Source organism: Artemia sp. Qi Xiang Cuo, chromosome 12, assembly GCF_049724085.1.
Source record: "Artemia sp. Qi Xiang Cuo chromosome 12, ASM4972408v1, whole genome shotgun sequence".
Taxonomy (NCBI): Eukaryota; Metazoa; Arthropoda; class Branchiopoda; order Anostraca; family Artemiidae; genus Artemia; species Artemia sp. Qi Xiang Cuo.
The window spans coordinates 15,517,123-15,529,791 of record NC_142805.1 but is presented as its reverse complement, the minus strand read 5'-3'; the positions used below and the strand labels follow the sequence as shown (position 1 = coordinate 15,529,791).

The 12,669-nt window shown below is 37.4% G+C and overlaps 1 protein-coding gene across 1 annotated transcript; it reads right to left on the bottom strand.

The window, feature by feature from the left end:
- Nucleotides 1-6,926: 6,926 nt before the first annotated feature.
- On the bottom strand, nucleotides 6,927-10,422 carry LOC148945825 (uncharacterized). The gene is made up of 3 exons (XM_089097524.1): nucleotides 9,779-10,422; nucleotides 8,870-9,709; nucleotides 6,927-7,005 (listed from the first exon to the last, which is right to left on the bottom strand). The coding sequence occupies exons 1-3, from the start codon at nucleotides 10,420-10,422 to the stop codon at nucleotides 6,927-6,929; spliced, it is 1,563 nt and encodes a 520-aa protein (XP_088953650.1).
- Between the last annotated feature and the right edge of the window lie 2,247 nt (nucleotides 10,423-12,669).

Here is a 12,669-nt window from a genome sequence, read left to right as displayed (position 1 = left end):
AATCGGTTTCCCCAAACTGCTGCCAGAAATAGGGTAAAAAAAAGTACCAATACTTTTATCCTACCATGTTATTTATTCCTACTTTCATTAAGGCCCCAGTCTTCAATATTATAACCGCCTTTAGTGGTGATTTAAAAAATATCCGAATGGCATTTTTAGGTACATTTTGTTGAAGTTCGTTTTCTTCCTTCGCTTTTCTTTTTTGAATACCATATTTATATTTTAAATTCGTTTAAACTAGTAATTTTATAACAAACTCTAACAGGCTGCTAACACAGTATTTCATCGTAAATAAACAGTTGAGCCAGTGACTAGTTGACAATGACAAGTGAAAAAAAATATAGCCTCGAGTCATATATTCAAACGGCTTGCGCTTACGTTTACGGTGCAAAGTGAATTCTGGCAAATAACGATCATCTATCTGTATTTATGTTAAAACCAGCATCGTGTTCCATCTACCTCCGTACTGTTTTGTTACACTAATAACAGTATATAACTAAATTACTTGATAGCTTGAATAATTCGGTTAATCAAAGTTACGACTATATTCAAAGATGACATTTTAATTATTTTCTTAGTAAACTGGAAAGCAATCCCAAGCTTTTTAAGTGTACTAAATTATATTTATAGAAAAGGATTTTACACATGAACATGACGGATACCCTCGGAGTCACAGGGCTATGGGCTCCTCTCTACCCAATCCTCTCGCCTGCCCTGGTACCTATAGTAGTAGGTGTGATGGTAGCAGCAGTGGTCACAGTCACAACTGTGGTAGTAGTAGTAGTCGGAAGCAGTTGCAGTAATATTCACAAGCAGGTACTCTCGCAAATACACGTATTCACGCTTACATGTTTTCAAAGCTGCTAGCAGCCACAGTCACAGTTACGAGTAGTCAAGGTTACAAATAGTCACAGTCATAATTATCCACAAGTAGTTAAAGTTGTATTCTTAATCAGAAGAATTTGAAATTACAGGCAGTTGTAAATAGTCGCAGTCACCAATACTTGTTGTCATTAACAAAGGTAGTCACAGTTGCAAGAAGTTGCACTCACAATAGTCGAAACAAACCTGAAAGTTTCAGACGAATACCCTTAGCTTTTCCAAACAAATTGAAGATTTCCCCCTTGGATTAACTGGATGCACATTGTGTCTTTCAATTTAGTTCAACATTCTTCTGAATTTGCCCTATTAATTGCATCTTGACAAACAACAAATCCTATTAATTAACAATTGGCAAACTGCATAACTTTTAAAAAAATCCTTGGGTTTTAAAAGGATCATTTCTTCCCCGGACACATAGCTATTATACCTTTTGACCATTTGGAACCAAATGAGTGTCTCAAATTTTCGTCACTTTGTAGAGGGCGTCTAAAGCAAGCTAGGGGGGCTGGTTACGTTTAATTTTCAAAACCCTTCTCAAAATTCCCTACACGTTTGTAATTGATTGCATCAGCTGTTCCTAAGATTTACATTTTAAACAAAAAGCATGCCCGTAGCATATTTTGACTGTATTTAAAACCTCCTTCAATATCTACTGAAAGCTTCACTTTAATACCCTAAACCTTTTTGGAGACCAGAATAAAAGTGCCCTCCTTTCCCAGTAACAAGCTACATATATAAACAATGGGAAACTTGCATAACTTACGGGCATTTCCCCACGGGCTCTGAGGGATGGGGTTCATATCATCATTTCAACGAAATGTTATATCATTTTCAGCAAAAAGTCTATCTAAAAATTTGTTTCAGATTTCTTGGGGACATAGCAGACACTAAGGATCGAGAGTGGGGTTAGTTGCCCTTTGACCCCTTTAACTGTTAAAATGGCACTACAACATCTAAATTTCAAATTAAATAAGTGCATTCAAAATTTTGAAGTCTTTCTCTCCCCTTGATAAGTGACCCTGGAGAAAAAAGCAATAAATAATACATTGCAGCCATTTGCCTCTTCATTACAGGTAGTGCTAAAGAATTGCCTCTAACTTTAGACAAACATCGAGGACTTCTTTTACAATTGACCATCTTATTTATTATGCTTTGAATGACTTGGCTCTTCTATTTCAACGCACTCTTGATGAACTATTGAGTAAGGATACACGTCGTCAATAATCAAATTCTTTTTTAGAAAACATTCAGTTAAAAAGCGCGAATGATAATTTTTAAAATGATTTAGGAAAATTAACAAGCGTAATATGTTGTTATTATAAAAATCCATGTGTTATTATTAAAAAAAATTGCCAAAAAAGTTGGCCTTGAAAGTAGTCACCCAACGAAAAGTAAAGATCCATGCTAAATTCAAAGCTAGTAAAGAATTGACTATAAGAACTACCACAAATAATAGCAAGTGATGAACATACACAAGGGCACTTATTTATTTAATCTTTCTTATTTAACCAGGGTGATTTTCATATCGCCCTAGTCTTAAAATTCCATCTATAAGGTCAAAGAATGAGAAAAATGTCCCTATTCTTGTCAAAACGTGGAGTGCTATCATCAGACAGATGAGACGTTTCAAATGAGTAGTCACTCGCCACAAATCAGAGCACAATCACAATTGGCTCATAGCAGAGGAGATTCTAAGGGGTCAGACACTATTGTTTGGGACTAAACCATATCTGCTTGACTAGTGGCTCATTTTAAAACCTTTTTATCTCTGATTCATAATATATACCGTCTTACCGCGTTTAAAAGTCTTGAATTCAATTTAGTTCCCAGACAAAGTTTTTCTAAGAAATTCAAATTCTTGTCTTACAAAAAAGCGGGAGATGGCCTTGCTTTGGCTTATTATGTTCTACACAGTGTTTTTATGAAGTGAAAACTATAGCCCTTAGATTTATCATGGAATTCAATACTATCTTCATTCCTAAAACTCTTTGTGACTTTCTTATTTAACTAGTTCGATTTTCTTATCGCCCTAGTCTTCAAATTCAATCTATTAGGTCAAAGAATGAGAAAAAGATTCCTATTCTTGTCAAAGCATGGAATGCTATCATCAGAAAAATGAGACGTTTCAAATGAGCTGTCACTCGCCACAAATCAGACACAATCACAATTGGTCTACAGCAGAGGAGATTCTAAGGGGTTAGACACTACTTTTTGGGACTAAACAATATCTACTTGACTAGTAGCTCATTTTAAAGCCCTTTTTTCTTTGATTCATAATATATACGTCTTACCGGGTTTAAAAGTCTTGAATTCAATTTAGTTCCTAAATAAAGTTTTTCTATGAAAATCGAAATTCTTGTCTTACAAAAAAGCGGGTGCTTATCTTCCTTTGGCTTATTATGTCCTTTACAGTGTTTTTTATGAAGTAATAAACAAAAGCCCTTAGATTTACCATAAAATTCAATATTTTGTTTATTGCAACAACTCTTTGTGACCTTTTTATTTAACCAAGCCGATTTTCTTATCGCCCTAGTATTAAAATTCCAACCATAAGGTCAAAGAATGAGAAAAATGTTCCTATTCTTGTCAAAACATGGAGTGCTAACATCAGACAGATGAAACGTTTCAAGTGAGCTGTCACTCGCTACAAATCGGAGCACTATCACAATTGGCTCACAGCAGAGGAGATTCTAAGGGGTCAGACACTATTTTTTGGGACTAAACCAAATCTGCTTGACTAGTAGATCATTTTAAAGCACTTTTTCCCTGATTCTTAATATATACGTCTTACCGAGTTTAAAAGTATTGAATTCAATTTAGCCCCCAAATAAAATTTTTCTATGAAATTCAAATCCTTGTCTTACAAAAAAGTGGGTAGTGGCCTTGCTTTGGCTTATTATGCCCTACACAGTGTTTTTATGAAGTGAAAAATAATAGCCCTTAGATATATCATGGAATTCAATATTTTCTTCATTGCTGCAGCTCTTTGTGGCTTTCTTATTTAAATAGGGTGATTTTCTTATCGCCCTAGTCTTAAAATACCATCCATTAGGTCAAAAAATGAGAAAAAGGTTCCTATTCTTATCAAAACATACAGTGCTATCATCAGACAGATGAGACGTTTCAAATGAGCTGTCACTTGCAACAAATCAGACACAATCACAATTGGCTTACAGCAGAGGAGATTCTAAGGGGTCAGACACTTCTTTTTGGGACTAAATCATATTTGCTTGACTAGTAGCTCATTTTAAAGCTAATTTTTCTTTGTTTCATAATATATACGTCTTATCACGAGTAAAAGTCTTCAATTCAATTTAGTTTCAAAATAAAGTCTTTCTAAGAAATTCAAAATCCCCGTCTTAACAAAAAGCGAGCGATGGCCTTGCTTTGCCTTATTATGTCCTACACAGTGTTTCTATGATGTGCAAAACAATAACCCTAAGATTTACCATAAAATTCAATATTTTCTTCATTGCTACAACTCTTTGTGACATTTTATATAACCAGGGCGATTTTTTCATCGCCCTGTTCTTAAAATTCCAGCCGTAAGGTCAAATAATGAGAAAAAGTTTCATACTCTTCTCAAAACATGGAGTGCTATCATCAAAGAGATGAGAAGTTTCAAATGAACTATCACTTGCCACAAATCGGAGCACAGTCACAATTGGCTCATAGCAGAGGAAATTCTAAGGGGTCAGACATTACTTTTTGGGACTAAAGCGTTTCTGCTTGATTACTAGCTCATTTTAAAGCCCTTTTTTATCTAATTTGTAATATATGCGTTTTACCAGGTTTAAAAGTCTGGAATATAATTTACTTCCCAAATAAAGTTTTCTAAGAAATCCAAAATTCTTGTCTTACAAAACAAGGGTGCTGGCCTTGCTTTGGCTTCTTATGTCCTATAGAGTGTTTTTATGAAGTGAGAAACAAAAGCCCTAAGATTTACACCAAAATTCAATATTTTATTAATTGCTACAACTCTTTGTGACTTTTTATTTAACCAGGGTGATTTTCTTATCGCCCTTGTCTTAAAATTCTAGCCATAAGGTCAAAGAATGGGAAAAAGGTTCGTGTTCTTGTAAAAATGTGGAGTGCTATAGTCAGACAGATGAGACCTTTCGAATGAGCTATCACTCGCTACAAATCAGAGCAAAATCACAATTGGCTCACATTGGCTAAGGGGTCAGACACTACTTTTTGGGACTAAACCATATTTTCTAGACTAGTAGCTCATTTTAATGCCCTTTTTTCTCTGATTCATAATATATACGTCTTACCGCGTTTAAAAGTCTTGGATTCAATTTAGTTGCCAAATAAGTTTTTCTAAGAATTTCCAAATCCTTGTCTTACAAAAAAGCAGGAGATGGCCTTGCTTTGGCTTATTATGCCCTATACGGTATTTTTATGATTTCAAAAACAATAGCCCTAAGATTTACCACAAAATTCAATTTTTTCTTCATTGCTACAGATCTTTGTGACTTTTTTGCCTAACCAGGGCTATTTTGTTTATCGCCCTAATCTTAAAATTCCAGCCATAAGGTCAAAGAATTAGAAAAAAGGTTCGATTTCTTCTCAAAACGTGGAGTTCTATCATCAGACAGATGAGAAGTTTCAAATGAGCTGTCACTCGCCACAAATCGGAGCACAATCACAATTGGCTCAGAGCAGAGGAGATTCTAAGGGGTCTTTGCTACTTCTAACAGAAAACTTGGTAGCATTAACAGAAAATTGTTACTTCTAAGATAAATTTATTTTCTTTGATGGAACACTTGCTGCTATTAGAAAAAAATTTGTTGTTATTAAGAAAAAGGTGTTACCACCATGAGGCGTCTGACCGTAGTAAGTAAAAATTTGCTAGTATTAAGGAAAGAAGTTGTTACTTAAAATAGAAAATATGTTAGCGTTAAGAAAAATTTGCTATTGTAACAGAAAACTTGGTAGGATTAACAGAAAATTGTTACTTCTAAGAGAAATTTGTTTTCTTTGACGGTATACTTATTGCTATTAGAAAAACTTTGTTTCTATTGAGGAAAAAAGTTGTTACTTCGAAGAGAAAATTTGTTACTGTTGAGAAAAACTTACTTCTTCTAACAGAAATCTTGTTAGCATAGTCAGAAAAGTGTTACTTCTAACAGAAATTTGTTATCTTTGACCAAAAACTTGCTGCTATTACAAAATATTTGTTACTATTTAAAAAAAGCTGTTTCTCCATGAGAAATTTAATAATAATAAGTAAAAGTTTGTTAGTATTAAAAAAAAACAATTGTTACTTCGAAGAGAAAATTTGTTAGTGTCAAGAGAAGCTTGCTAATTCAAACAGAAAACTTGGTAGTATTAACAGAAAATTTTTACTTCTAAAATAAATATGTCATCTTTGACGGAAAACGGGCTGCTATTCCTGTTTGAAACATTATTAGAGTTAACAGTGAGAAAATAAACCACGACATAACACTACAGAAATAAGCCAAGTCATATGTTTCAAAGGAAAAAAACTTCCGATTTGCACTTTGAAGATATCAATTGAGATTTCACAGGCAAGATAAGCAACAACACTATAAAAATATCTCGAGTCGTACGTTTCATATGAGAAACTTCCAAAATATACTTTGAAGCATAAATAGGGGTAAAACTAACAAGAATAACCACGACAAGACAGTATAAAAACATTCTGAGTTATACGTTTCAAACGAAAAAATTCCAAGATGCACTTTGAAACATCAACTGAGGTAACACTGACAAGTCAAACCCCGACACAATACTAGAAAAAAATCTTGAGTGATACATTTCAAATGAAAAAATTCCAAAATGAACTTTGAAACATCAACTGAGGTAACAGGGACAAGACAAACCCTGACACTACACTACAAAAACATATTGAGTCACATGTATCAAGCGAGAAACTTCCAAAATAAACTTTGAAACATCAGCAGATGTAACACACTCAAGATAAAGCACGACCCTACACTACAAAAACATATTGAGTCATGCGTATTAAACGAGAAACTTCCAAAATAAACTTTAAAACATCAACAGATGTAACAAAATCAAGATAAAGCACGACAAAAAACCACAGAAATATTTTGAATCACATGTTTCAAATGACAGAAACTCCCAAAATGCCATCTGAAACATCAACAGAGGTAACGCGGACATGATAAACCATTACACAACACTATAAAAATCTTGAGTCATACGTTTCCTATGAAAAAAAAAACACTTTGAAATATCAATAGAGGTATCCCTGATAAGATAAAGCACAAGATAACACTATAAATACATCATGAGTCTCATGATTAAAACGGAAAAGCTTCCAAATGCACTTTGAATCATCAACGGAGGTAACAGTGATACGAAAAACCACGACACAACACTATAAAAATAGCCTAAATCATACGTCTCACTCGAGGCTGAATTTTTTCATGCCCTGGATCTATTAAACCCCAAGAAAATAGTGAACAATATTGCAAAAATGATAAAATATGGAAACTAATATCTTAAAATTCTCAAACCTCGGGACCATAAGCCCTAGAAAACACCAAATATATGAAGCAACTTACTTAGACTTAGGTCCTCCTACGACTGGGGGTGCATAGGGCAGCAACAGTGGTTCGCCACGACGACCTGTCCTGAGCCTTCAACCATAGCTCCTCCAACGAGGACCTTGCCAGCTTCGCCTCCTTCTTTAGCGTCCTGCCAAGGGTCATTTTCAGTCTCTCTGATTTGCGGAGACCGAGGGGTGTCCAACACCATGTGTCGTGTGGCAGCCTTCCATCCCCAATTTGCACCATATGCCCCCAATACATCCATCGCCGCTTTCTAATGAGATCAAGGATGGGGGTATGATTTGTCATTCGATAGATTTCATCATTACGTATTCTTTCCGTCCAATGTATATTTAGGATAGACCTTAGGAAATTGTTGCTGAATGCCTGGAGTCGTCGTTCTAGCTGAGCAGTGATGCTCCAAGTTTCGCAGCCATACGTAAGGACGGAGACCACATTGCTATTACAAATTCTAAGCTTTAGCTTCTGGGAATATTTATTATTTTTCCAAACATTTCTAAGGTAGCTGAAAGCAAACCCAGCCAATGTTATTCGGCACAGTATTTCTCTTTCAGAATTGGTATCTTGCGTAAGAATGCTGACGAGATACTTTAACTCTCTCACTTCCTCAATTTCCTCGTTGTTAACCAAAAGTCCTTCGGCTATGTCAGGTATGACTGCATTCGACATTGATTTGGTCTTGTTAGCATTTATGGAGAGTCTGACAGCATTTGCTATACGACCGAGTTCATTAATGTTGCGTTGCATATCTTCTGGGTCGTGGGTAATAAGTGCAACATCGTCAGCAAAATCACCATCATTGAGTTCTCTCAGTGGATTTAATTGTAGACCGCCACTAAAACTGCATCCACGGAGAACAAAATCTATCACTATGGCAAACAGTAATGGTGATAGAATGCAGCCCTGCCTTACAGCTGACTGAACAGAAAACCACTCCGTTAGGCCACCCTCTGTCTGTACTGCGCACATGATATCATGATATAGCGCTTTAGTTATATTTACAATTTTGGTCGGAATTCCATAATGCACTAAAATCTTCCACATGGTTCCGCGATTTATCGAGTCGAAGGCTTTGAGAAAATCTATAAATACTCATACTTTAAGTAGCTGATCTTGCTATTCATTGGATTTGTCCAGCAGGACTCTCAGGCTAAATATCAGGTCACAACATGATCTCTTCTGGCGAAATCCGTGCTGCTCATCTCTCAGAACTTTCTCCACTTTACTCTGAATCCTGTTAAGAATTATTTTGCACAGGGTATTGCTGTAAAGCAATATCTCTCAAATTATCACACTTAGTCTTTTTTCCTGTTTTGAAGAGTTTTACAATTATTGCCTTCGACCATTCACTAGGAACTTTTTCTTCATCCCAAACATGGGAAAGAAGTTCAAATATGGGTTTGGCTAGGGTGCTTCTACCGTACTTGAGTAATTCTGGTGATATTCCATCATTGCCTGCAGCCTTTCCGTTTTTCAAAGTCTTTAGGGCCTCCTTGACTTCACTAAGCATGAGAAGTCCGGAACGTATTCCAAGATTGAACAGTGGTTCTTCAGGGATATTTAAAGTAGTTGTGGGAGGCATCTGATTTAGTACCTCGCTAAAATGCTCCTTCCAGCGTCGGACTATGTCATCAGTCTGGGTTAATAAGATGCCTTCTTTGCTTTCAACTTGGGTCAACGACGCCTTTGAAATACCCGCTAACTGCTTGGTTATGGCATACACAGTACGGCTATCTCCCCATCTAGCTGCTGGCTCAGCCTGTTTAGCCATAGTTTCGAGGTACGTCCTCTTATCATCCCTGGTTGCTGCTTTGACTTGGTTATGGAGACGCTTGTACTGCGCTTTCAGGTTATCTACATATTCTCCAGAACAATTCGTGCTATGGTCATACTTATCTACGAGGATTTTAAGTTGTGCCCTTTGATCAACAATATCCCAACTACTTTCAGATATCCACTGCTCTTTCTTCTTCCTGTTGTAGCCGACAACTTCTCGTGCGACCTCTTTCACGGTTTCTGCAATTTTTTCCCGCTGACTATCAAGTGACACTTCGTCCCTTAGAAGGGAAAACTTATTTGACAAAGCTGTAGTATACTTTTGAAAGACGTTCAGGTCCTGCAAGTTCTTCAAATTGAAGGTTTCTACTAGCCACTGGGGCTTTGTCCAAGTTCTTAGTTTCAGCTTGAACTTGGCAACAGCAAGTTGGTGATCGGAATAGCAGTCGGCACCTCGGAAGGTTCTAACATCCTCTAGACATCGTCGCCTGCGCCTCGCAATTAGGATATGGTTTATTTCATTTCGTGTTACACCATCAGGCGAGTACTAAGTATACTTGTGAATCTGTTTATGTGGAAACCATGTTGCACCGACGATAAGTTCATGAGTAGCGCAAAAATCAATTAGTCGCACACCATTGTCATTAATTTCCCCTAGTCCATGTTCACCAAGGATAGTTTGGGCATAAGAAGCATCACCTCCAACTTTAGCATTAAAGTCCCCACACACAGTCACAATATCATGACGATGCGTTTTTGCAACAACATTCGATAACACACGATAAAAGTCGTCTTCGGTTTGATCACAGGCGTCATTCGTTGGGGCGTACAATACAATAACTGTCAATTTGGCCTGTGAAGTGGCGAAACGGGCACGAAGAATCCACTCACTAATTGGTTCCCAGTCCACTAGGCATTTTTTGGCCCGATTACTTAGTGCAATTGCAACACCTGCTTCTTTTCTAGTCTCAAGTCCGGAATACAAGATGTGGTAAATCTCAGTTTTGAAAGTCCCAGAACCAGTAAGCCTGGTCTCAGAAAGTCCAGCAATGTCAATACGGAACTTATCAAGGGTTCTCATAACGCTGTTGAGTTTCCCTGGCTGTGTTTCTTGATTAACTATTTTAACATTCCAGTATCCAATATGAAAACACTCGGCCGTTTTCAAGAATCCTGTCCGGGGGCGTGCAATAGTCGTCATCACAGAAGAAGAAGAAGTCAATCCGAGGCTATCTGTTGCTATTTCTTGAGTAATTAGTTTTTACGGTGGCGGGTTACTAGTCCACTGAACCGACCAACCAACGAATTGGAACACCCGGAGCGCGTTAGCCACAATCTCACTCGGCGTGAAGTTCGATAGTGTTACACCCCTACACTACGTTGAGGTGCGCTGACGGATTTTCACTGCTGTCCAGGGACGGAGAGTTGGGCCTCATCGCTCGCAACGTCGTCACCACCACGACAATTGCTTACTTAGCTTTGACCCTTAAATCCCAACCTGGATCAGCAGAGCTTCAGGAAGAGACAAATGTAAATGTTGCCCAAATGTAAATGAAAATATGAAGTAAATGTTAAAATATTGAGGATATTTGCTTAAATCCTTAAATGCTTGTATATCCATAGTCAAAATTTCCCCACAGTGGGCCGGGCCCGTAATGCCAAGTTGGTGTGATGTGTTTTCTGGAGAATGACGAATGGCTTGGCTTGTGAAAAACATGAATCAATGAGTTGAAGCATAAATTTTAAAAATGCCAGAAAAATGTCTTAGGAACGACGATACTATATCGAAGAGTGCTACAGGGCAATATTAGTGGTCTACTGTACCGTGGACTGGTTGGAATATCAAGATCTAGCAAAAAAAAGACGACTTCTTTGCTGTTCAAAAACATACTGTTTAATTTAGATTCACTAGATTATTTTCGGAGTGAAACGGTTGAAAATGTTCTAGGGGGGTGATGAGGGGTGGTCCTGCGTGAATGAAGGATGGAGAAGTGTATAATGCCACGGTGTTGTGAATTGACGTGGTGTATCATTTAGGGATGGGATGGGAAAACTGGAATCAGCGTATTGAGGCATAATTTTTAACAAGATATGTTTGAAAAATGTCTTAGGAATGATTGTTACGAGAGTGTGGGGGCAGTAAAATAATGGTACTGTGGCGTGAATGACATGGGTGCCTAATGCCATGGTGGTGTGATGTGTTTTGCGGAGCATCATGAATGGCTTGGCTTGCGAAAAACAAGCATGAATGGGTTTAAGCATAATTTTTAACAAGAAGTATCTGAAAAATGTCTTAGGAATGAAGATGTGATGTCAGGGGGTTTCAAAGAGCAATAGTAGTGGGGTACTATGGCATGAATTGATTGAAATAAAAAGTTTTAGGAATGAAATGTCGAGTACCCGCTGTTCAGAAATATACTGTTTAATTTAGATTCATGAGCTTATTTTTTGCTGGGAAAAGTTGAAAATGTCCTAGGGAAGGGTGATGAGGGGTGGTACCACGTGGATACCGGATAGGGAGGTGTTTAATTCCATGATGGTGTGAATTGACAGGATGTATCATGAGGGATGGGTTAGGAAAACTTGAATTCCCAGATTGAGGCATAATTTCTAACAAGAAATGTCTGAAATATGTCTTAGGAATGATGAATTGGGTGCCACAGAGCAGTAATAGTGTGGCACTGTGGCGTGAATTCCTTTGAGTAAAACGTTCTATGTTTTGTTCCGGCTAAATGTTGAGTTTCGGCTGTTCCAAAAAAACAGTGTCTAATTTAGATTCATGAGTTTATTTTCGGTGGGAAATGTTGAAAATGTCCTAAGGGGCTGATGTTGGTTGGTACCACGTGAATCATGTATGGAGATGTGTGTAATGCCATGATGGTGTGATTTGTCATGGTGTATCACGTAGGGATGGGTAGGGAAAACTTGAATCACCGGATTGAGGAATAATTTTTAACAGGAAATGTCTGGAAAATGTCTTAGGAGTCATGAATGGGATGTCAGAGGATGCGTCAGAGCAGTAATAGTGTGGCGCTGTAACCTATATTGCTTGGAGTAACAATTTCTAGCAATGAAATATCGAGTTCCCGCTGTTCAAAAATAAAAAAACGGTGCTTAATTTAGATTCATGAGCTTGTTTTCGGTGGGAAAAATTGAAAATATCCTAGAGGGGGAAGAATGGGTGATTCCACTTGGATGAAGAGAGGGAGGCGCGTAAAGCTGTGATGGTGTGGAGCGTTTTGTGGAGCATCATGAATGGCATGGCTTGCAAAATCTTGAATCACCGGACTGAAGCATAATTTTACGAATAATGAAGGGGGTGTCAGAGGGTGCCGCAGAGCAGTAATAGAATGAGGGTGTGGCGTAAATTTCCATGGTGGTATCATGTTGAGGGTGGATTGCTTAACATGAATCAATGGATTTAAATGCATATTTTTATTATGAAAAT

What these genes read in the sequence shown, in the direction of transcription:
- LOC148945825 (XM_089097524.1), bottom strand. Translation starts at nt 10,422, where the DNA reads ATGACGACTATTGCACGCCCCCGGACAGGATTCTTGAAAACGGCCGAG. An exon ending in CCACATAAACAGATTCACAA is followed by an intron (nt 9,710 to 9,778) that starts GTATACTTAGTA and finishes TGCGAGGCGCAG; the next exon opens with GCGACGATGTCTAGAGGATG. An exon ending in ATATCACCAGAATTACTCAA is followed by an intron (nt 7,006 to 8,869) that starts GTACGGTAGAAG and finishes TTGATGTTTCAG; the next exon opens with ATGGCATTTTGGGAGTTTCT.